This window comes from Leptodactylus fuscus, chromosome 5 (genome assembly GCF_031893055.1).
Source record: "Leptodactylus fuscus isolate aLepFus1 chromosome 5, aLepFus1.hap2, whole genome shotgun sequence".
Classification (NCBI taxonomy): Eukaryota; Metazoa; Chordata; class Amphibia; order Anura; family Leptodactylidae; genus Leptodactylus; species Leptodactylus fuscus.
The window spans coordinates 102,871,892-102,893,906 of record NC_134269.1 but is presented as its reverse complement, the minus strand read 5'-3'; the positions used below and the strand labels follow the sequence as shown (position 1 = coordinate 102,893,906).

Sequence of the window (22,015 nt, the reverse complement as noted above, 5' to 3'; positions counted from 1 at the left end):
TGCTTGCAGTTCAAAAGCCTTAGTCACAGTGGTATTTTGCCACTTTTTCGTATTCCCATCCCTTAATATACCGACCACTAATCTAAAAACCCGAGTTATAACCTAACTCTAGTTCTATCCTAAAGTAAATGTATACCAAATAATACCAGCACTATAGTATCTTGAGCACAAAACTGCCTATTCCTGCTGTTCTGAGTTCAAAGTTTAAGGATACAACATCTGCGTGAAGTATTGTATAGACCTTGTTTTTAGGAGTTTGCCCTTTGATTAGTTTAAAGGATTTTATGGTATTTTGATATTGATGATCTATCCTTAGAAAGAGGTCATAACTGTCAGGTCTGTGGAAGTGTGACCACTGACACCCCAACTGTTCAGCTGATTGAGCGGGTCATGGAGCCACAGACAAGAGTTACAGCATCTCCACTGTGTAGTAGTTACACTACCATATACATAGCATAGACTGAGCTGCAAAAGAACAATGTTTATTGGTGGATCTGGCATCATAGTAACACTTAGAACAACCAGCAGTATTTATCCGAGCACCCCTTCCAATTTTCAGCTCGGTAGTGATGGTGCTAGAGGTGTACTCTACTAACCTGATATTTGACGATCTTCCCTTAGGATAGATCAATGTTAAAAATCTTGTAAATCCCTTTTAAGGTATTTCCTTCACTCCAAACATATTGGTCATTTATTTGATTTGTCTACTGTATATGTATTTATTGTGCATTTGATTGTCAGCGATACCTGAGCAGGGTTGGCAAGCTTGTGATTTCAAGTGCTTTACAGTATGGGGCATTGAGTTGGCACTAGGTGAACACCGTGGATATAAATTTGATACATAAGTAGAACTTTTATTATAGGTTCATAGAGGGAAAAAAAAAACATTGCCTGTAAAATCTGTATTGTAACTCCTGGAGTGGTGACATGCTGGACCTTTTTTTTTTTTTTTTTTTTTTTTTTTTGCTTTCCCCTATCATAATTTCATTTTCAGAAGTTGACATGTTTTATAGCAGCTCAATGTCCAACATTCATTTTTAAGTCACTTAACATCCAACTACTGTATGTGCAGTCAATTTCCTATGTGGGAAGGATGTCTACTGTGATGAAATGTGTCTACTTTATCTGTCTTTAGGGATTTTTTTGCATATTCTGCCAGCAGATTATAATCCAGATTAAACATTTTCTTGCTAATTAAACTAGATGGAAGAACTATATTTCGCTAGCACCTGTCATGCAGATCTTTCAGGGCAGGAGCATGACAATACTCTGTTAAGTTTTTGACAAGTATGTTTTGCTGACCAAATCATTTTTTTTTTTTTTGAAGTGTTGCCATGTAGAAAGATCTAATGTAAATTTTTAATTTTTTCATCTGAGTGTCTCAGAGGTTTAACATGTCTGATTTATATTGCATTGTTGCTTGGAAGTTTGAGAATTCTTCACAATTTTCTACCTTTTTGCAGAATTTTGACCTGATTATTTCCTAAAAGTAGGTAAAGAGAACCAAATTAATTAAATAAATGAATCAATAATAGTAGACAAATTAGTAAAAATTTACTATTCATGAGGGTGAAAAAGTATGTGACCCTTTAGGATTAGAAGATAATTTAATGGAGAAATTTGAGTCGGGTGACTTCAATCAATAGGATGACAGCGGTTAGTGGGTGATCTGTTTTATATGAAGAGCAGGGACCTACCAAAGTTTGATCTTCATAACACGTGTTTGTGGAAGTGTATCATGGCACTAACAAAGGAGATTTCTTCAGATTTTGGAAGAAGAGTCACCGATGCTCACTAGGCTGAAAAAGTTTACAAAACCATGTGTAAAGAGCTTGCATTCCACCAATCCACAGTCAGAGCAATTGTGTATAAATGGAAGAAATTCAAGGCTATTATCAATCTTCCTGTGATTGGTCCGTCAACAAAGATTACGATAAGAGCAAGGTGTTTAATTGTCTGTAAGATCACCTAGGAACCCAAAGTTAAAGGGGTATTCCCATGTCCCTTGCTCACCAGTCTTCGCTGCTGCAAAGACTTCTTTCTTCCTGGTTTTCGACGTCAATTTGTTGGTGGGGTTTCATATGCAAAGCTACACTGTCCAACTACCTCCAGTTTAGCTCCACCCTCACATTAGCGTGTAGCTCTGCCCACCACATAGCGTGATCCTATGGGACGACTGAAGGGCCTGTGATGTCATCAAAGGTCCTATAACACTTGGATTTAGCTTGTTCTATATAGAGTCGGCTAAATCCTAGTGAGCTAAGGGACCAGGTCCTTCTGCCCACTAGCTTTTACCCTGCTCTATATAAGAAAGCTAAATCCTAGTGAGCAGAGGGACCAGGTCCTTTAGCCCACTAGGATTTAGACTGTTTTATACAAGAAAGCAGCAATCTTTCCCCCCCTCCTTTATCTGAGAGCAAGAAGCTAGGTCACGTGTGGTGAAGACACAGGAACAGCTACAGACATAGGCTCACTCTCATGCACTTAGCCCCTCCTCCCCCCTGAGAGCAGGCAGCTACATCACTTGACGTTTGAGCAGATAATCCCAAGGACCATAGAAACACAGTGTCAACAATGAAGTGAATAAATTAAGATAGTGGACAAACAAAGCAGTTTTGTTGAAGCAATGTATTTAGGAAAAGTCTTAAATCCACATTAACAAGCAGTATAGATAGGATCCTTGTGATGGGACAACCCCTTTTAATGTTCATGAATTGATCATGGCAGGATTGCAAGGAGGAAGCTGCTGTTCTCCAAAAAGAACATTGCGGCGCATCTGCTGTTTGCTAAAGGTCATCTGGAAAAGCCTGAAAGCTGAAACAATTTTGTGGACAGATCAGACCAAGATAGAGCTTTATGGTTTAAATGACAAGCGTTCTCTTTGGAGAAAGGTAAACAATGAATGCAGAATAAAAACCTGTGAAACATGGTGGTAGTATCATGCTTTTGGCTTGTTTTACTACACCTGGGCCAGGACGACTTGATCTCATAGATTGAACAATGAATTATACCAGCAAATTTTAAAGGGAAATGTCAGGACATCTGTCAATCAGCTGAAACTCAGGTAAACTTTCTAAATGCAGCAAGATAGCAACCTTATGGAGAACTGGTGATTGGAAGAAAACAAGAAAGCCAAGCTCGTTGTACAGAACCTATGAGATGTACATTGGAGAGCATCTGCTGTTGTAGATCTTATAAAATGGCTGCTCGCCTAGTTCTTACAGATTTTCAAGATTTTTGCATCACAAGGGCTCAGAGGACAGCGACCTCTGAGTCCTTGTGATGCAAAAATCTTGAAAAGATAGCAACCTTAAACACAAGTCATTCTATGAAAGAATGGTTAAAGAATAAAGTTTAGGAATGACCTAGTCAAGTTAATCGATGTAGACGGACTTGAAGCTAGCCATTCATGGAAGGAAACCCACCAACATAACAGAGTTGAAGCAGTTTTTTATGGAGAAATGGGCTAAAATTACTCCAAGCCAATGTGCAGGACTATCAAACCATTATCGGAACTTTTAGATGCAGTTATTGCTGCAAAAGCCTATCACTGGAACTACCGAAAGCATAGGCCATTCACTTATATGTGATTTGGGATCATTTTCTTCAATAAAAAAAACAAGTCCAATCTTTTTGACTAATTTGTTTGATTCGGTTCTCTTTATCTACTTTTAGGAAGTGTGGAAATCTGATGTGGTTTTAGGTCAAAGTTCTGCAGAAATATAAAAAATTCTGAATGGTACAAAAACTTTCAAGCATCACTGAATAAGAATGAAAGGAATATTTTTGTGGCTTAAAGTGTACCTCCACTTATAAAGCAAATTGTCATAAATAAATAGTACAGGTGAATTTTCTTTTTTACTAGATATTAGTCGATGGAGATCGGTGACCTTAGTAGCATTTCTTTATTTTTTTTAGACTCGGCGGTAAGGAAATTGTAGATATGGAGAAAACATTTTTCAGTTCACTGTTAACTAGAAACATCTCTATAATGCTATAATTGGCATAGGATATGCACTTCAGGCTTGGTGGTAAAGTACATTTATTATGGTATTCTGTTTTAATTTTTGTTATAATTACTTTTTTCTTTTAGGTGGTCATGACAATTTAATTGGCGGAGGATCAAGGTTTGTCTGCAAACCAGGAGCGAGGAACATAACTATCATATTCCACCCTTTGCTCAAGTAAGTTTGGTTCAAGTGTGATTAATTGCTGTATTATCATTTTTATTGCTCCTGAAAGGCAAAAAGTTATGCCTATGCTATCTGCCCATAAGTTTAGGGGCAGATATACCATTGGTACAAACTTTTCGCTTGCATACGGTGCCATTAGGTATGGAGGTCAACTGTTGCCCTAAATCAGTTTCCTACTCTCTATTGCATATAGATCTGTGTGCTATTACATGTCATGGCTAATAATTACTAATACATTGGTAGAAAGAGATAAGATAATAATGATAAGATAGAAATCGATATGTAACTAAAGTTAAGATAAGACATTCAAGGGGCTCATACCCTGTGTCAGCACAGAGTCTGTCTAATGTCTGCGTCTGCCACTGTTACAATTTACTGTAAGAGTCAGAGGACATCTATTCACATGTTAGTGACACTATGCAAATGAGATAAAACAACCATTCTTGTGTGTGATCAGTCATCATTTTGTCATATGTATGGTATAGTTTGGTTATTCATAGAGATGAGCGAACACTAAAATGTTCGAGGTTCGAAATTCGATTCGAACAGCCGCTCAATGTTCGTGTGTTCGAACGTGTTTCGAACCCCATTATAGTCTATGGGGAACAGATACTCGTTAAGGGGGAAACCCAAATCCGTGTCTGGAGGGTCACCAAGTCCACTATGACACCCCAGGAAATGATGCCAACACCTCTGGAATGACACTGGGACAGCAGGGGAAGCATGTCTGGGGGCATCTAACACACCAAAGACCCTCTATTACCCCAACATCACAGCCTAACAACTACACACTTTACACACTCAATACCACCTCTCTGACAGTAGGAAAACACCTTGAAACATGTGTATTTGGCACTTGCAGTGAGGAGAGCTTGTCACCAGCAGTGAATTTGGCCCTTGTAGTAAGTTGAGGTTGGCACCAACATTTGTTTTGAAAATCAGGGTGGATTGAGCCTCTAACCAGCAGAGTTTGGGCAAATTCATGGTGGAGGGAGCCTCTAAAAACCCCAGTTTGGACCAATTCATGGTGGAGGGAGCCTCTAACCAGCCCAGTTTGGGCAAATTCATGGTGGAGGGAGCCTCTAAAAAACCCAGTTTGGACCAATTCATGGTGGAGGGAGCCTCTAACCAGCCCAGTTTGGGCAAATTCATGGTGGAGGGAGCCTCTAACCAGCCCAGTTTGGACCAATTAATGGTGGAGGGAGCCTCTAACCAGCCCAGTTTGGACCAATTAATGGTGGAGGGAGCCTCTAACCACCCCAGTTTGGACCAATTCATGGTGGAGGGAGCCTCTAAACAGCCCAGTTTGGGCAAATTCATGGTGGAGGGAGCCTCTAAAAAACCCAGTTTGGACCAATTCATGGTGGAGGGAGCCTCTAACCAGCCCAGTTTGGACCAATTAATGGTGGAGGGAGCCTCTAAACAGCCAAGTTTGGACCAATTCATGGTGGAGGGAGCCTCTAAAAACCCCAGTTTGGACCAATTCATGGTGGAGGGAGCCTCTAACCAGCCCAGTTTGGGCAAATTCATGGTGGAGGGAGCCTCTAAACAGCCCAGTTTGGGCAAATTCATGGTGGAGGGAGCCTCTAACCAGCCCAGTTTGGACCAATTAATGGTGGAGGGAGCCTCTAACCAGCCCAGTTTGGACCAATTAATGGTGGAGGGAGCCTCTAACCACCCCAGTTTGGACCAATTCATGGTGGAGGGAGCCTCTAACCAGCCCAGTTTGGACCAATTCATGGTGGAGGGAGCCTCTAAAAAACCCAGTTTGGACCAATTCATGGTGGAGGGAGCCTCTAAACAGCCCAGTTTGGGCAAATTCATGGTGGAGGGAGCCTCTAAAAACCCCAGTTTGGACCAATTCATGGTGGAGGGAGCCTCTAACCAGCCCAGTTTGGGCAAATTCATGGTGGAGGGAGCCTCTAAAAAACCCAGTTTGGACCAATTCATGGTGGAGGGAGCCTCTAACCAGCCCAGTTTGGGCAAATTCATGGTGGAGGGAGCCTCTAACCAGCCCAGTTTGGACCAATTAATGGTGGAGGGAGCCTCTAAACAGCCAAGTTTGGACCAATTCATGGTGGAGGGAGCCTCTAAAAACCCCAGTTTGGACCAATTCATGGTGGAGGGAGCCTCTAACCAGCCCAGTTTGGGCAAATTCATGGTGGAGGGAGCCTCTAAACAGCCCAGTTTGGGCAAATTCATGGTGGAGGGAGCCTCTAACCAGCCCAGTTTGGACCAATTAATGGTGGAGGGAGCCTCTAACCAGCCCAGTTTGGACCAATTAATGGTGGAGGGAGCCTCTAACCAGCCCAGTTTGGACCAATTAATGGTGGAGGGAGCCTCTAACCACCCCAGTTTGGATCAATTCATGGTGGAGGGAGCCTCTAACCAGCCCAGTTTGGACCAATTCATGGTGGAGGGAGCCTCTAAAAAACCCAGTTTGGACCAATTCATGGTGGAGGGAGCCTCTAAACAGCCCAGTTTGGGCAAATTCATGGTGGAGGGAGCCTCTAAACAGCCCAGTTTGGGCAAATTCATGGTGGAGGGAGCCTCTAACCAGCCCAGTTTGGACCAATTAATGGTGGAGGGAGCCTCTAACCAGCCCAGTTTGGACCAATTCATGGTGGGGGGAGCCTCTAAACAGCCCAGTTTTGGCAAATTCATGGTGGAAGGAGCCTCTAACCAGCAGAGTTGTGGGAAAGCAGGGTGGAGGGAGCCTCTAACCAGCAGAGTTGGTGGAAATCAGGGTGGAGGGAGCCTCTAACCAGCAGAGTTGGGGGAAATCATGTTGGAGGGAGCCTAGTATTAGCAGAATTGTGCAACGCTTATGGTGGATGAGTATGAGGATGCGGAGGAATTGGAGAGGTTGAGTACAGACATGGAGTTTCATGTTGGGGTGCTTTACACAGGTGGGCACAAAAATGAAGGCTCTATCCAGTGGTGGTTCATTTTTATCAAAGTGAGCCGGTCGGCACTCTCAGCTGACAGACGGGTGCGCTTGTCAGTGATGATGCCACCGGCTGCACTGAACACCCTCTCAGATAGGACGCTGGCGGCAGGACAGGACAGCACCTCCAAGGCATATAGGGCAAGTTCAAGCCACAGGTCCAACTTCGACACCCAATACGTGTAGGGCGCAGAGGGGTCGGAGAGGACAGGGCTGTGGTCGGAAAGGTATTCCCGCAACATGCGCCTATACTTCTCACGCCTGGTGACACTAGGACCCTCCGTGGCGGCACTTTGGCGAGGGGGTGCCATCAAGGTGTCCCAGACCTTAGACAGTGTGCCCCTCGTTTGTGTGGACCGGTGAGAACTTGGTTGCCTACTGGAGGAACTGCCCTCCCTGCCGCCAACGTCACATGCTGGAAACATCTCCATCATATTCTGCACCAATTGCCTGTGGCAAGCATTGATGCGATTGGCCCTCCCCTCTACCGGAATAAAAGACGAGATGTTGTTTTTATACCGGGGGTCAAGGATAGCAAAGATCCAGTACTGGTTGTCCTCCATGATTTTGACAATACGCTTGTCGGTTGTAAAGCACCCCAACATGAACTCAGCCATGTCTGCCACAGTGTTAGTTGGCATGACTCCTCTGGCCCCACCGGAAAGTTCAATCTCCATTTCCTCCTCATCCTCCATGTCTACCCATCCGCGCTGCAACAATGGGACGATTCGAAGTTGCCCGGAAGCCTCCTGTATCACCATCACATCATCGGACAACTCTTCTTCCTCCTCCTCCTCCTCCTCCTCCTCCATTAAACGCAGTGAAGCGGACAGATGTGTGGACCTACTCTCCAGCTGTGACGGATCGGATGCTATCCCTAACTCCTCTGTGTGATCTGAGTTATCCCTGATGTCAATCAGGGATTCTCTCAGAACACACAAGAGCGGGATTGTAAGGCTCACCATCGCATCCTCAGAGCTCACCCTCCTTGTGGACTCCTCAAAGACCCGTAGGATGTCACAAAGGTCTCTCATCCATGGCCACTCATGGATGTGAAACTGAGGCAGCTGACTTTGTGGCACCCTAGGGTTTTGTAGCTGGTATTCCATCAAAGGTCTCTGCTGCTCAACCACTCTATTCAACATCTGAAACGTTGAGTTCCAGCGTGTGGGGACGTCGCACAAAAGCCGGTGTTGTGGCACATGCAGGCGTTGCTGGAGAGATTTTAAGCTAGCAGCGGCTACTGTCGACTTGCGAAAGTGGGCGCACATGCGCCGCACTTTCACCAGTAGCTCTGGAACATTGGGGTAGCTCTTTAGGAAACGTTGCACCACTAGGTTGAAGACGTGGGCCAGGCATGGAACATGTTGGAGTCCGGCAAGCTCCAGAGCTGCTACCAGGTTCCGGCCGTTATCACAAACGACCATGCCTGGGCCCAGGTGCAGCGGCTCAAACCATATTGCCGTCTCATCGAGGAGGGCATCCCTCACCTCGGAGGCAGTGTGCTGTCTGTCCCCCAAGCTGATCAGCTTCAGCACAGCCTGCTGACGTCTACCAACGCCAGTGCTGCAACGTTTCCAACTCGTAGCTGGGGTCAATCTAACAGCGGAGGAGGAGGCGGTGGCGGAGGAGGAGGCGGTGGCGGAGGAGGAGGCGGTAGAGGAGGAGGAGGAGGGGGGTGTTCTTCTCGTGTCCCTGCCAGGAATGTTAGGCGGGGAGACGAGGTACACCGGGCCAGTTTGGGAAGCAGTCCCAGCCTCAACTACATTCACCCAGTGTGCCGTCAGTGAAATGTAGCGTCCCTGTCCGCATGCACTTGTCCACGCGTCGGTGGTCAAGTGGACCTTTGTGCAAAGCGCGGAACTAAGGGCCCGCCTGATGTTGAGTGACACGTGCTGGTGCAAGGCGGGGACGGCACACCGGGAGAAGTAGTGACGGCTAGGGACGGCATAGCGAGGTGCCGCAGTTGCCATCAGGTCCAGGAAGGCGGGAGTTTCAACAAGCCGGAACGCCAACATCTCCTGGGCCAGCAGTTTAGCGATGTTGGCGTTCAAGGCTTGCGCGTGTGGGTGGTTAGCAGTGTATTTCTGCCGCCGCTCCAATGTCTGAGAGATGGTGGGTTGTTGTAAAGAAGCGCCTGATGGTGCCTTTGATGGTGCAGGAGAAGGAGATAAGACAGGACCAGGGGAGGATGAGGTAGAAGTCAACAAAGTGGCGGAGGCAGATGAAGTGGTGTCCTGGCTCGTCCTCTGGAGTGCATCACCAGCACAGTCAGCAGTGGCAGTGGCAGAGGCAGAGGCAGTGGCAGAGGCAGTGGCAGTGGCGTGAACGGCAGGCGGCCTTTGTCCTGCCGTTGCTGCCTGCCACTGATTCCAGTGCTTGGATTCCAAATGACGGCGCATTGAAGTGGTGGACAGGTTGCTCTTCTCAGAGCCCCTAATCAATTTCGAGAGGCAAATTGTGCAGACAACACTATATCTGTCCTCGGCGCATTCCTTGAAAAAACTCCACACCTTCGAGAAACGTGCCCTCGAGGTGGGAGTTTTTCGGGGCTGGGTACGAACTGGAACATCTTGGGAGATTCCGGGTGTGGCCTGGCTTCGCCTAAGCTGCTGACCTCTGCCTCTGCCTCTAGCTACCCTTTTTGGTGCTGCACCTGCCTCAACATCCACACTACTTTCCCCGCTTGACATCCCCCCTGTCCAGGTCGGGTCAGTGTCCTCATCATCCACCACTTCCTCTTCCAACTCCTGTCTCATCTCCTCCTCCCGCACAATGCGCCGGTCAACTGGATGCCCTGACGGCAACTGCGTCACATCATCGTCGATGAGGGTGGGTTGCTGGTCATCCACCACCAAATCGAACGGAGATGGAGGAGACTCTAGTGTTTGAGCATCTGGACACAGATGCTCCTCTGTTAGGTTCGTGGAATCGTGACGTGGAGAGGTAGGTTGAGGGACAATGAAAGGAGCGGAGAACAGCTCTGGGGAGCAGGGACAGTTTGGGTTATTGTTCTGTAAAGCTTCGGAATTTTGGGAGGAAGGAAGACAAGACTGTTGGGTAATAGGAGGAGAGGAGGCAGAGTCTGACTGGCTGCTGGACAATGTGCTGTAAGCGTTCTCTGACAGCCATTGCAAGACCTGTTCCTGGTTCTCGGGCCTACTAAGGTTTGTACCCTGCAGTTTAGTTAATGTGGCAAGCAACCCTGGCACTGTGGAGTGGCGCAATGCTTGCTGCCCCACAGGAGTAGGCACGGGACGCCCTGTGGCTTCACTGCTACCTTGCTCCCCAGAACCATTCCCCCGACCTCGCCCACGGCCTCGTCCACGTCCCTTTCCGGGAGCCTTGCGCATTTTGAATTCCTAGTTAGAAATTGGCACTGTATACCAGTAGTAAAAATTGTGGGTGCACGTAACCCCAATATATTCTTTGAATTCCCAGTCAGACAATGGCACTGTATACCAGTATTAAAAATTGTGGGTGCACATAACCCCCATATATTCTTTGAATTCCCAGTGAGACAAAGGAACTGTATAGCAGTATTAAAAATTGTGGGTGCACGTAACCCCCATATATTCTTTGAATTCCCAGTCAGACAATGGCACTGTATACCAGTATTAAAAATTGTGGGTGCACATAACCCCCATATATTCTTTGAATTCCCAGTGAGACAAAGGAACTGTATAGCAGTATTAAAAATTGTGGGTGCACGTAACCCCCATATATTCTTTGAATTCCCAGTCAGACAATGGCACTGTATAGCAGTATTAAAAATTGTGGGTGCACGTAACCCCCATATATTCTTTGAATTCCCAGTCAGACAATGGCACTGTATACCAGTATTAAAAATTGTGGGTGCACTTAACCCCCATATATTCTTTGAATTCCCAGTCAGACAATGGCACTGTATACCAGTATTAAAAATTGTGGGTGCACATAACCCCCATATATTCTTTGAATTCCCAGTGAGACAATGGAACTGTATAGCAGTAGCAAAAATTGTGGGTGCACGTCACCCCAATATATTCTTTGAATTCCCAGTCAGACAATGGCACTGTATACCAGTAGTAAAAATTGTGGGTGCACATAACCCCCATATATTCTTTGAATTCCCAGTCAGACAATGGCACTGTATACCAGTATTAAAAATTGTGGGTGCACATAACCCCCATATATTCTTTGAATTCCCAGTCAGACAATGGCACTATATACCAGTAGTAAAAATTGTGGGTGCACATAACCCCAATATATTCTTTGAATTCCCAGTCAGACAATGGCACTGTATACCAGTATTAAAAATTGTGGGTGCACATAACCCCCATATATTCTTTGAATTCCCAGTCAGACAATGGCACTGTATACCAGTATTAAAAATTGTGGGTGCACATAACCCCCATATATTCTTTGAATTCCCAGTGAGACAAAGGAACTGTATAGCAGTATTAAAAATTGTGGGTGCACATAACCCCCATATATTCTTTGAATTCCCAGTCAGACAATGGCACTATATACCAGTAGTAAAAATTGTGGGTGCACATAACCCCAATATATTCTTTGAATTCCCAGTCAGACAATGGCACTGTATACCAGTATTAAAAATTGTGGGTGCACATAACCCCCATATATTCTTTGAATTCCCAGTCAGACAATGGCACTGTATACCAGTATTAAAAATTGTGGGTGCACATAACCCCCATATATTCTTTGAATTCCCAGTGAGACAATGGAACTGTATAGCAGTAGCAAAAATTGTGGGTGCACGTCACCCCAATATATTCTTTGAATTCCCAGTCAGACAATGGCACTGTATACCAGTAGTAAAAATTGTGGGTGCACATAACCCCCATATATTCTTTGAATTCCCAGTCAGACAATGGCACTGTATACCAGTATTAAAAATTGTGGGTGCACATAACCCCCATATATTCTTTGAATTCCCAGTCAGACAATGGCACTGTATACCAGTATTAAAAATTGTGGGTGCACATAACCCCCATATATTCTTTGAATTCCCAGTCAGACAATGGCACTATATACCAGTAGTAAAAATTGTGGGTGCACATAACCCCAATATATTCTTTGAATTCCCAGTCAGACAATGGCACTGTATACCAGTATTAAAAATTGTGGGTGCACATAACCCCCATATATTCTTTGAATTCCCAGTCAGACAATGGCACTGTATACCAGTATTAAAAATTGTGGGTGCACATAACCCCCATATATTCTTTGAATTCCCAGTGAGACAAAGGAACTGTATAGCAGTATTAAAAATTGTGGGTGCACGTAACCCCCATATATTCTTTGAATTCCCAGTCAGACAATGGCACTGTATACCAGTATTAAAAATTGTGGGTGCACATAACCCCCATATATTCTTTGAATTCCCAGTGAGACAAAGGAACTGTATAGCAGTATTAAAAATTGTGGGTGCACGTAACCCCCATATATTCTTTGAATTCCCAGTCAGACAATGGCACTGTATAGCAGTATTAAAAATTGTGGGTGCACGTAACCCCCATATATTCTTTGAATTCCCAGTCAGACAATGGCACTGTATACCAGTATTAAAAATTGTGGGTGCACATAACCCCCATATATTCTTTGAATTCCCAGTGAGACAATGGCACTGTATAGCAGTAGCAAAAATTGTGGGTGCACGTCACCCCAATATATTCTTTGAATTCCCAGTCAGACAATGGCACTATATACCAGTAGCAAAAATTGTGGGTGTATATAGCCCCAATTCTATTGCTAGGGGACTTGCAGGGTATTTCTGAGGTGAAGGTGGGGGGGCACACCATTGGAACGGGGATTTGGGGTGTATATATGGGGTATACGGGAATACACTGTCAGTGTGTTCCATTCAGGATCCTGGGAAAGCTGGGTTGCGGCGATTGAGCCCGTCAGTGCCACGTTACACTGACAAGCTTCTCCCTGGAATTGAAGTTATATGTAAGCCCAATATATTCTTTGAATTCCCAGTGAGACAATGGCACTATATGGCAGTAGCAAAAATAGTGGGTGTATATAGCCCCAATCCTATTGCTAGGGGACTTGCAGGGTATTTCTGGGGTGAAGGTGGGGGGGCACACCGTTGGAACGGGTATCGGGGGTATATATCGGGTATACGGGAATACACTGACAGTGTATTCCATTCAGGATCCTGGGAAAGCTGGGTTGCGGCGATTGAGCCCGTCAGTGCCACGTTACACTGACAAGCTTCTCCCTGGAATTTAGCTCTTATAAGAGCTGTTGGTTGTCTTCTCCTTCCTATCCTAGCCTGTCCCTGCCTACCCAGAATCTAACCCCTAGCTAACTGGACGGAAACCTCCGTCCTCGGTGAATTGCAAGCTCAGAATGACGCGAAGCTGGGCGGCGCTGTTCTTTTAAATTAGAGGTCACATGTTTTCGGCAGCCAATGGGTTTTTTCCTACTTTTTTCAACGTCACCGGTGTCGTAGTTCCTGTCCCACCTACCCTGTGCTGTTATTGGAGCAAAAAAGGCGCCAGGGAAGGTGGGAGGGGAATCGAGTAATGGCGCACTTTACCACGCGGTGTTCGATTCGATTCGAACATGCCGAACAGCCTAATATCCGATCGAACATGAGTTCGATAGAACACTGTTCGCTCATCTCTAGTTATTCATCCTATATAGGCAAGCAGATTTTAATTACGTTTCTTTTTCATTTAGATTTGATGTCATTTGTTTACTTTGCTAGCCTCATTTTGCCATGGATATAGAGGTTTAGAACTTACAGTCCTATGAAAAAGTTTGAGCACCCCTATTAATCTTAATCATTTTTACTTCTAAATATTTTGGTGTTTGCAACAGCCATTTAAGTTTGATATATCTAATAACTGATGGGCACAGTAATATTTCAGGATTGAAATGAGATTTATTGTACTAACAGAAAATGTGCATTATGCATTAGACTAAAATTTGACCGGTGCAAAAATTTAGGTGCCCTTATCATTTTATTGATTTGAATACTCCTAACTACTTTTCACTGACTTACTGAAGCACAAAATTGGTTTTGTAACCTCACTGAGCTTTAAACTTCATAGACAGGTGTATCCAATCATGAGAAAAGGTATTTAAGGTGGCCAATTGCAAGTTGTTCTCCTATTTGAATCTCCTCTGAAGAGTGGCATCATGGGCTACTCAAAACAACTCTCAAATGATCTGAAAACAAAGATTGTTCAACATAGTTGTTCAGGGGAAGGATACAAAAAGTTGTCTCAGAGATTTAACCTGTCAGTTTCCACTGTGAGGAACATAGTAAGGAAATGGAAGACCACAGGGACAGGTCTTGTTAAGCCCAGAAGTGGCAGGCCAAGAAAAATATCAGAAAGGCAGAGAAGAAGAATGGTGAGAACAGTCAAGGACAATCCACAGACCACCTCCAAAGAGCGGCAGCATCATCTTGCTGCAGATGGTGTCACTGTGCATCGGTCAACAATACAGCACTTTGCACAAGGAGAAGCTGTATGGGAGAGTGATGAGAAAGAAGCCATTTCTGCAAGTACGCCACACACAGAGGCGCCTGAGGTATGCAAAAGCACATTTGGACAAGCCAGCTTCATTTTGGAAGAAGGTCCTGTGGAGTGATGAAACAAAGATTAAGTTGTTTGGTCATACAAAAAGGCGTTATGCATGGCGTCCAAAAAAAACAGCATTCCAAGAAAAACACTTGCTACCCACTGTAAAATTTGGTGGAGGTTCCATCATGCTTTGGGGCTGTGTGGCCAATGCCGACACAGGGAATCTGTTAAAGTTGAGGGTCGCATGGATTCCACTCAGTATCAGCAGATTCTTGAGAATAATGTTCAAGACTCAGTGACGAAGTTGAAGTTACGCTGGGGATGGATATTTCAGCAAGACAATGATCCAAAACACTGCTCCAAATCGACTCAGGCATTCATGCAGAGGAACAATTACAATGTTCTGGAATGGCCATCCCAGTCCCCAGACCTGAATATCATTGAACATCTGTGGGATGATTTGAAGCGGGCTGTCCATGCTCGGCGACCATCGAACTTAACTGAACTTGAATTGTTTTGTGAAGAGGAATGGTCCAAAATACCTTCATCCAGGAACTGATTAAAAGCTACAGCAAGCGACTAGAGGCTGTTATCTTTGCAAAAGGAGGATCTACTAAATATTAATGTCACTTTTCTGTTGAGGTGCCCATACTTTTGCATCGGTCAAATTTTGATTTAATGCATATTGCAGATTTTCTGTTAGTACAATAAACCTCATTTCAATCCTGAAATATTACTGTGTCCATCAGTTATTAGATATATCAAACTGAAATGGCTGTTGCAAACACCAAAATATTTAGAACTAAAAATGATTAAGACAAATAGGGGTGTCCAAACTTTTTCATAGGACTGTATGTACACAGCCATTTTGTAGGATCTTGATTGCATGTACAGAGGTTGTCAGAACAACCCCTTTTAATACTGAAACCAGGCGATTTGCTGCTTGCAGTGGATCTAGTTTCAAGAAGCTGTTTACATAATGAAAGAACCAATTTAAAGGAGGATAAGATGTCAAACTATGCTGGTCATCAGATATGTGTTTATTAGTAATAAACACAATGTGTCATTAGTAATAAAAAAAAAAAGTAAGAATTTTATAGCTAGGCTAAGGGCTCGTTCACATCTGCGTCCGGTCTCCATTCATGCAGGTTTCCGTTTCCTGCACAAAACTGAGCTGGAGACAGAAACCTGCAGGAGGCTTTCTCACCCATTCATTTGAATGGGTTTGAAAGATGTCCGGCCGTGAGCGCCGGTGAGCATTTTATGCTCTCCGCCGCGGAACTTTTTTTTAAAAAAATCGGACACGGAGTCGGACATGCAGTACTCTGTGTCCGGTTTAAAAAAAACGGTTTAGCGGCGGAGAGCATAAAACGCTCACCGACGCTCACGGCCGGACCTGGTCTGACAGCTTTCCGTCTGCTGCATGCAGAACACGGAAAGCTCAGAACAGAGTCCGGGCGCTATTGTGAACCCAGCGTTAGCTGTATAGTTTCGAGTGCCATGCTGATAACCCATTTATTATAGTATGTACTGTGCTGAGAATTTCACACATTGATCTGAACAACATATTTCCAGTGGACAATTTAGCTGAAGCATGCTGCCGGTGCTTTTGAGGTCAACACAGAGAGGGACAGAGAGACCAGAAGAGATAGAGAAATGATTAAGCTTCTATTTTGATCTGATGGAGTTGGAGCGCGGTCAGAGGTTGAGCTGGAAAGGTGAAATTAAATTTAATTTCTCCTGATTTTGAACAATGTGGCAGCCACCAACTCGTGGTGAGTAATAGAGAGCTGCTGACAGGAGGTCATTCATTTCAAAGTTTCACTAAAGTTCTTGATGAGTTTTTTTTTTTTTTTCTTGTAAACATTGATGAACTCCTAAAATGTTCTGTTTAGATGGATTACACAAAACCAGATCACTCCTTTAAAGTATTCTTTCTATTGGTGACTAATTCAATATAAATAAATATAAATAGAGGCCGGTGTCCTGTGCTATAACAGAGGTGGAACAATTATCGTGTCTATACAGTTCCTACTCAGTCCTTTATGAGTATATCAGCAAGATAATCAAAATAAAGTTAAAATTGAGTTCAGTGATTTGTTTTAGTCTCTTAAAAAAATGCTTCTACTTAGGTACATTGACAGAAAAGATATAATTTTTTATGTCATTTCAGTTTTAGTATTACATTACTGTTAACTGTAGACTATAAATAGGGTTTCATGTATTTAAATGGGGAGGTGGGAGGGCTTGCCTGTGATAACTTCCATGTACATGACCTTTGGCATACTATGTGCTATCCTGTAAATCAGGGATTCAAAAAGTTTTCTGGTTCGGGAACTAAGTGTAACCAATACAATGGACTGCAATAAAATTTAAAGGGATGTTACAAAATTTATGTCCAAATAGACAACTTTATTGTTGAACACCAAACTTTCAAACGTATGTAAGATACCAGGCAACACTGTTCATGAGTTAGTACTAATTTGACTTTGAACTAAATTGGATCATAGGGTGTACAGGATTCTAGTTACCCCTGAAGGAGGTACAGTCTTTCTCACAGTTTAACCCCAGGTTGCTTCACCAGTAGTACTTGAAGGGAGAATTCAATTTCATCAATTTTCCTGTCTACCTGCTAGCTAAATAATGAAGTTTCTTCACTCCATGTGGTGACTGGAGGATACAGCCTCTTAAAGGGGTTTTCTGGGATAAAGATAATCTTTCTGATCAAAGCTACCCCCACCCCTGTCTACCTTCTAAATTACTTGGGTTCCAAAAATCTATATTTACCTAGATTACTTCCACTTTGCTATATTACCCATGTATCTAGAATTACAGTATATGTGCAACTACTGTATCTGAAAGTGAACACATTCTGTATGTAAAGTTTTCCAGTTAAGAGTAACATATGACATATATTTTTAGACTTGTTTGAAGGTATACTTCTGATACTTCTGATGAGAAGTATGTTTTGCCCATCTTGCAAGTATGAAAAACAGATAACATTGTGTATTTTGGGTTCTATTTGTTTATACAGTGGCATGCGAAAGATTGGACACCCCTGGTCAAAATGACTGTTATTGTGAACAGTTAAGCAAGTGTAAGATGAAATGATCTTTAAAAGGCATAAAGTTAAAGATTAAACACAACTGTCTGTAATTTTAAGCAATATCAGTGTATCATTATGTTTCAGTACAATTTTAGAGTGAAAAAAGGAAAGGAGTATCTTACAAAAGTTTGGGAACGCTTGTAGATTTGCATGCGCAGATAACCTCTCAGAACTTCATTAGCTAGATAGGTTTATGGCTTGTTCACTATTAGCATTCAGAAAGGCTAAATGATGCAAATTTTACAGCTTTTTTAAATACCTACCCTCCTCTAACCTTGTGTCAAAAAACAGCAGCCATGACTTCTTCTAAGCAGCTGTCTAGCACTCTGAAAATGGTGGAGGGCCACAAAGCAGGAGAAGGCTGTAAGAAGATAGCAAAGCGTTTTCAAGTAGTCCTTTCTTCACTTTGAAATATCATTAAGAAATGGAAGTTACCAGGAATAGTAGAGGTTAAGATGAAGTCTGGAAGACCAAGACACATTTCAGAGACAGCTGCTTGTAGGATTGCCAGAGTGGCAAATCAGAACCTCTGCTTGATTGCAAAAGACCTGCAGGAAGATTTAGCAGGCTCTAGGGTTGTGGTACATTGTTCTACTGTTCAGCGTCACCTGCACAAATATGGCCTTTGTGGAAGAGTCATAAAAACAAAACCTCTCCTGTGTCCACATCATAGAATTCAGAATTCATCATAGAATTTCAGAAGTTTGCAAAAGAACATTTAAACAAGCCTGATACATTTTGGAAACAAGTCCTGTGGATCGATGAGGATCAAATAGAACTCTTTGGCCACAATGCTCAAAGGTATGTTTGAAGAAAAAAGGGCAAATAACATGTCTCCAACCATTAAGCAATGGGAGTGGATCAATCATGCTTTGGGGTTGAGTTGCAGACAATGGCATGGGGAACATTTCACAGGTGGAGGGAAGAAAGGATTAGGTGAAATTTCATCAAATTCTTGAAGCAAACATGACACATCTGTAAAAAAATGCTGAAACTGAAAAAAGGTTGGCTTGTACAAATGGAAAATGATCCTAAAACACATATCAAAATCCACCATAGACTACCTAAAAAGGCGCAAGCTGAATGTTTTACCATGTCCCTCACAGTCCCCCATTCTGAACATCATTAAAAATCTGTGGGTAGACCTCAAAAGAACAGTGCATGCAAGACGACCCAGGAATCTCACAGAACTGGAAGACACTGCCAAGGAAGAAAGGATGAAAATCCCTCAAACAAAAATTGACGGACTCTTTGCTGGCTACAAAAAGTGTTTCCAAGCTGTGATAGGGGGTGCTACTAGGTAATAACCATGGCCAAACTTTTGCATTGGGCCATTTTAAATTTTTGTTATTTTGAAAATTTAAAATATGAAAAAAAAGCGAGCGCCGGAGGAGGACGTGACCGGAGGACATCGGAGGAAGAAGAGGCGGGGTTGAAGAAGAAGACACACCCTCAATGCCCGCCCAGCGTGCACGATCCATAAGTAGAGCATATTCTTTTTTAGGTTATTATTTTAAAACGGAGAAGGGGGGGGGGGTAGTTTAATATAACTTTTACGGTGCCTGAATAGCCTTTTTAAAGGCTATTCACGCATATGTGGGGCTCTATTAGCAGGTAATAACGGTATGAAATACAGTTCTATTGTGCATTCTTACTATTCATGACCCAGAAGTACTTGGCTCTGGAGGCTGGTAATGATCAAACATATGTTTTACAGAGTGTTCAGTTACAGATGTCTGCAGGACTGTGCCAGGGGAGTGTTATGTGCTGGGCAATGGTTAAGACTGGCAGTTAGGCTAACAGGCTCTGAACACACACAGTTTAGCAATGGGAAGATGCCTGTACAAATATCAGCCACATCTTATTAGTATCAATTAATAATTAACAGCAAGGAAATGTAGCCTGAAAGAATAAGTTCTTCTTGTAATCCAAAGTGATTACACTTTCATGCCATTGAAGCAGATAGGATTTTCTATGTGACCAATGCAGGTGCAATTTTTAATGTGTATACATTAAAATATAAGGATTTGTAATTTGGTTTGCAATTAAGAGGCAGAAAACATACATTGTACAGCTTGATGGGCCATCTACACTGAATGCGTGCTTACATACTGTATCACTAGCACATTCTGTGCAAATGCGTATAGTGCCTCTGTCAGGCTCTGTATTCTTCCCCAGTACTAAGGAGTTGTCCACACTACCGTGGTAACCGTCAGTTGTATACGTTGCTATTGTCCGTTATTTCTTTTTTTTACAACAGACACTAGCAGAACCGTCAAAAATCCTTCAAAAATTTCCATTCATTTCAATGGGATCTCACCTTGTGTCTGTTAGTGCACGTTTTACACCAAATCCATCACATGTCCGTTATTTTTTGCGGACAAAAATCTGACATACAGGACTTTTGTGCCTGTTTCATCCGTTATTATTTTTAACCTTAAAGTCTATGGGTAACGGACAGACAGGTGTCCATTATACTGTCTGTTATTACTTCCGTTTTTTTTTCTGCACATGCTCACAAAGCAATGTTGTTGTATATTGTTGGCCATTTTTATTCCAAATGGCCTATGTAAAAATTGTTATACTGTATGAATTAGTAACTTAATATGTGACGCTGGGTTCACACTAGCGCCCGGACTCTGTTTTCAGGTTTCCGTCTTCTGCATGCATGCATGCTCTCCGCTACGAAACCGTTTTTTTTAAACCGGGCACAGAGTACTGCATGTCCGACTCTGTGTCCGGTTTAAAAAAAACGGTTTTGCGGCGGAGCGCATAAAACGCTCACTGGCGCTCACGGCCGGACATCTTTCAAACCCATTCAAATGAAAGGGTTTGAAAGAGTCTTGCAGCTTTCCGTCTCCTGCCTCTGTTTTGTGCAGGAAATGGAAACCTGTATGAACGGAGACCGGGCGCAGATGTGAACGAGCCCTGAGCTGTATTCAGGATACATGTCATACTTGCTGCAATGAACATGAAGATAGATAGATGGATAGTTAGATACTTTATTATTCCAATACGGTAAATTTTTAAGTTACAGCAATAGCCAAAGGAAAAAAGAACTAACTTCAAATTAAAATCCACAAACTTTATAGACCTCACATAAAACAAAATACCAGCAACATTTTCTGAAGTGAATGGTGTGTCGAGACTTTATCATAATGATAAGACATCTGTCATGTTGAGAGATTAGTGTTCTGTTGAGCACCAGACTAGACAAAGTTGCTTGAATACAAGTATTCATTAAAGGGGCTCTATCAGCAAAATCCTGCAGATAGAGCCCTACATATGCGTGCATAGCCTTTAAAAAGGCTATTCAGGCACTGTAAAAGTTAAATTAAACTACCCCCCCGTTTTAAAATAATAACTTAAAAAAGAATGTTCTCTACTTACGGAACGTGCACCCTGGGCGGGCATTCAGGGTGCGCCGTCTTCTTCTTCCCCGCCTCTTCTTCCGGCGGGGAAGAAGAAGACTGCGCACCCTGAATGCCCGCCCAGGGTGCACGTTCCGTAAGTAGAGAATATTCTTTTTTAAGTTATTATTTTAAAACGGGGGGGTAGTTTAATTTAACTTTTACAGTGCCTGAATAGCCTTTTTAAAGGCTATGCACGCATATGTGGGGCTCTATCTGCATGATTTTGCTGATAGAGCCCCTTTAATGGCTGTTAAACCAGAGTTCACCTGCTTGTATTCAGAAGCCTTGTGGCCTAATGTCTAAGGTGCCACCAGTTGTCATCTACTGGTTATACTGAGGCTAGTGTTCAATTGTGACCAGGGCCGGCTCCAGGTTTTTATGGGCCCTTGGGCGACAGAGCCTCAGTGGGCCCCCTTGTAAAAGAGGCGGGGGAGTCGAGACACTGTGCGTCGCAGATGAAGCGAATGACGTCACGCAGGAGTGTGGCGTCACCAACGCCATACCTCCCAATTTTTAAAGAGTAGAAAGTGTGGCAAATTTGGTTCCACCCACTTATGTTGACTCCGCCCATTCTCATTAATTTATCATGTGCTCCCACACAGTATGATCCTCCTACAGTCACCCATAAATTATATGCCCCCCCTCCATCTCTCCCCGTTTCATACACATCCTTCCTCTGCCCCCAGTTTCATCACGTTCTCCCCCTTCATCTGCCCAGTTTCATGTCCCCCGTCTCTGCCCACAGTTTCATGTCCCCCGTCTCTGCCCCAGAGTTATGCTGTTCCACCCTCCCATCTTCCCCAGTGTCATGC

The 22,015-nt window shown here is 43.5% G+C and overlaps 1 protein-coding gene across 1 annotated transcript in view; it reads left to right on the top strand.

Moving 5' to 3' along the window:
• Window positions 1–22,015, top strand: part of EXOC4 (exocyst complex component 4) — a 342,142-nt gene that overhangs the window by 143,851 nt on the left and 176,276 nt on the right. Inside the window, exon 10 of the mRNA XM_075273922.1 lies at window positions 4,094–4,184. Within this exon, the coding sequence (XP_075130023.1) occupies window positions 4,094–4,184 (91 nt within the window). The remainder of the gene's footprint in view (window positions 1–4,093; window positions 4,185–22,015) is intronic.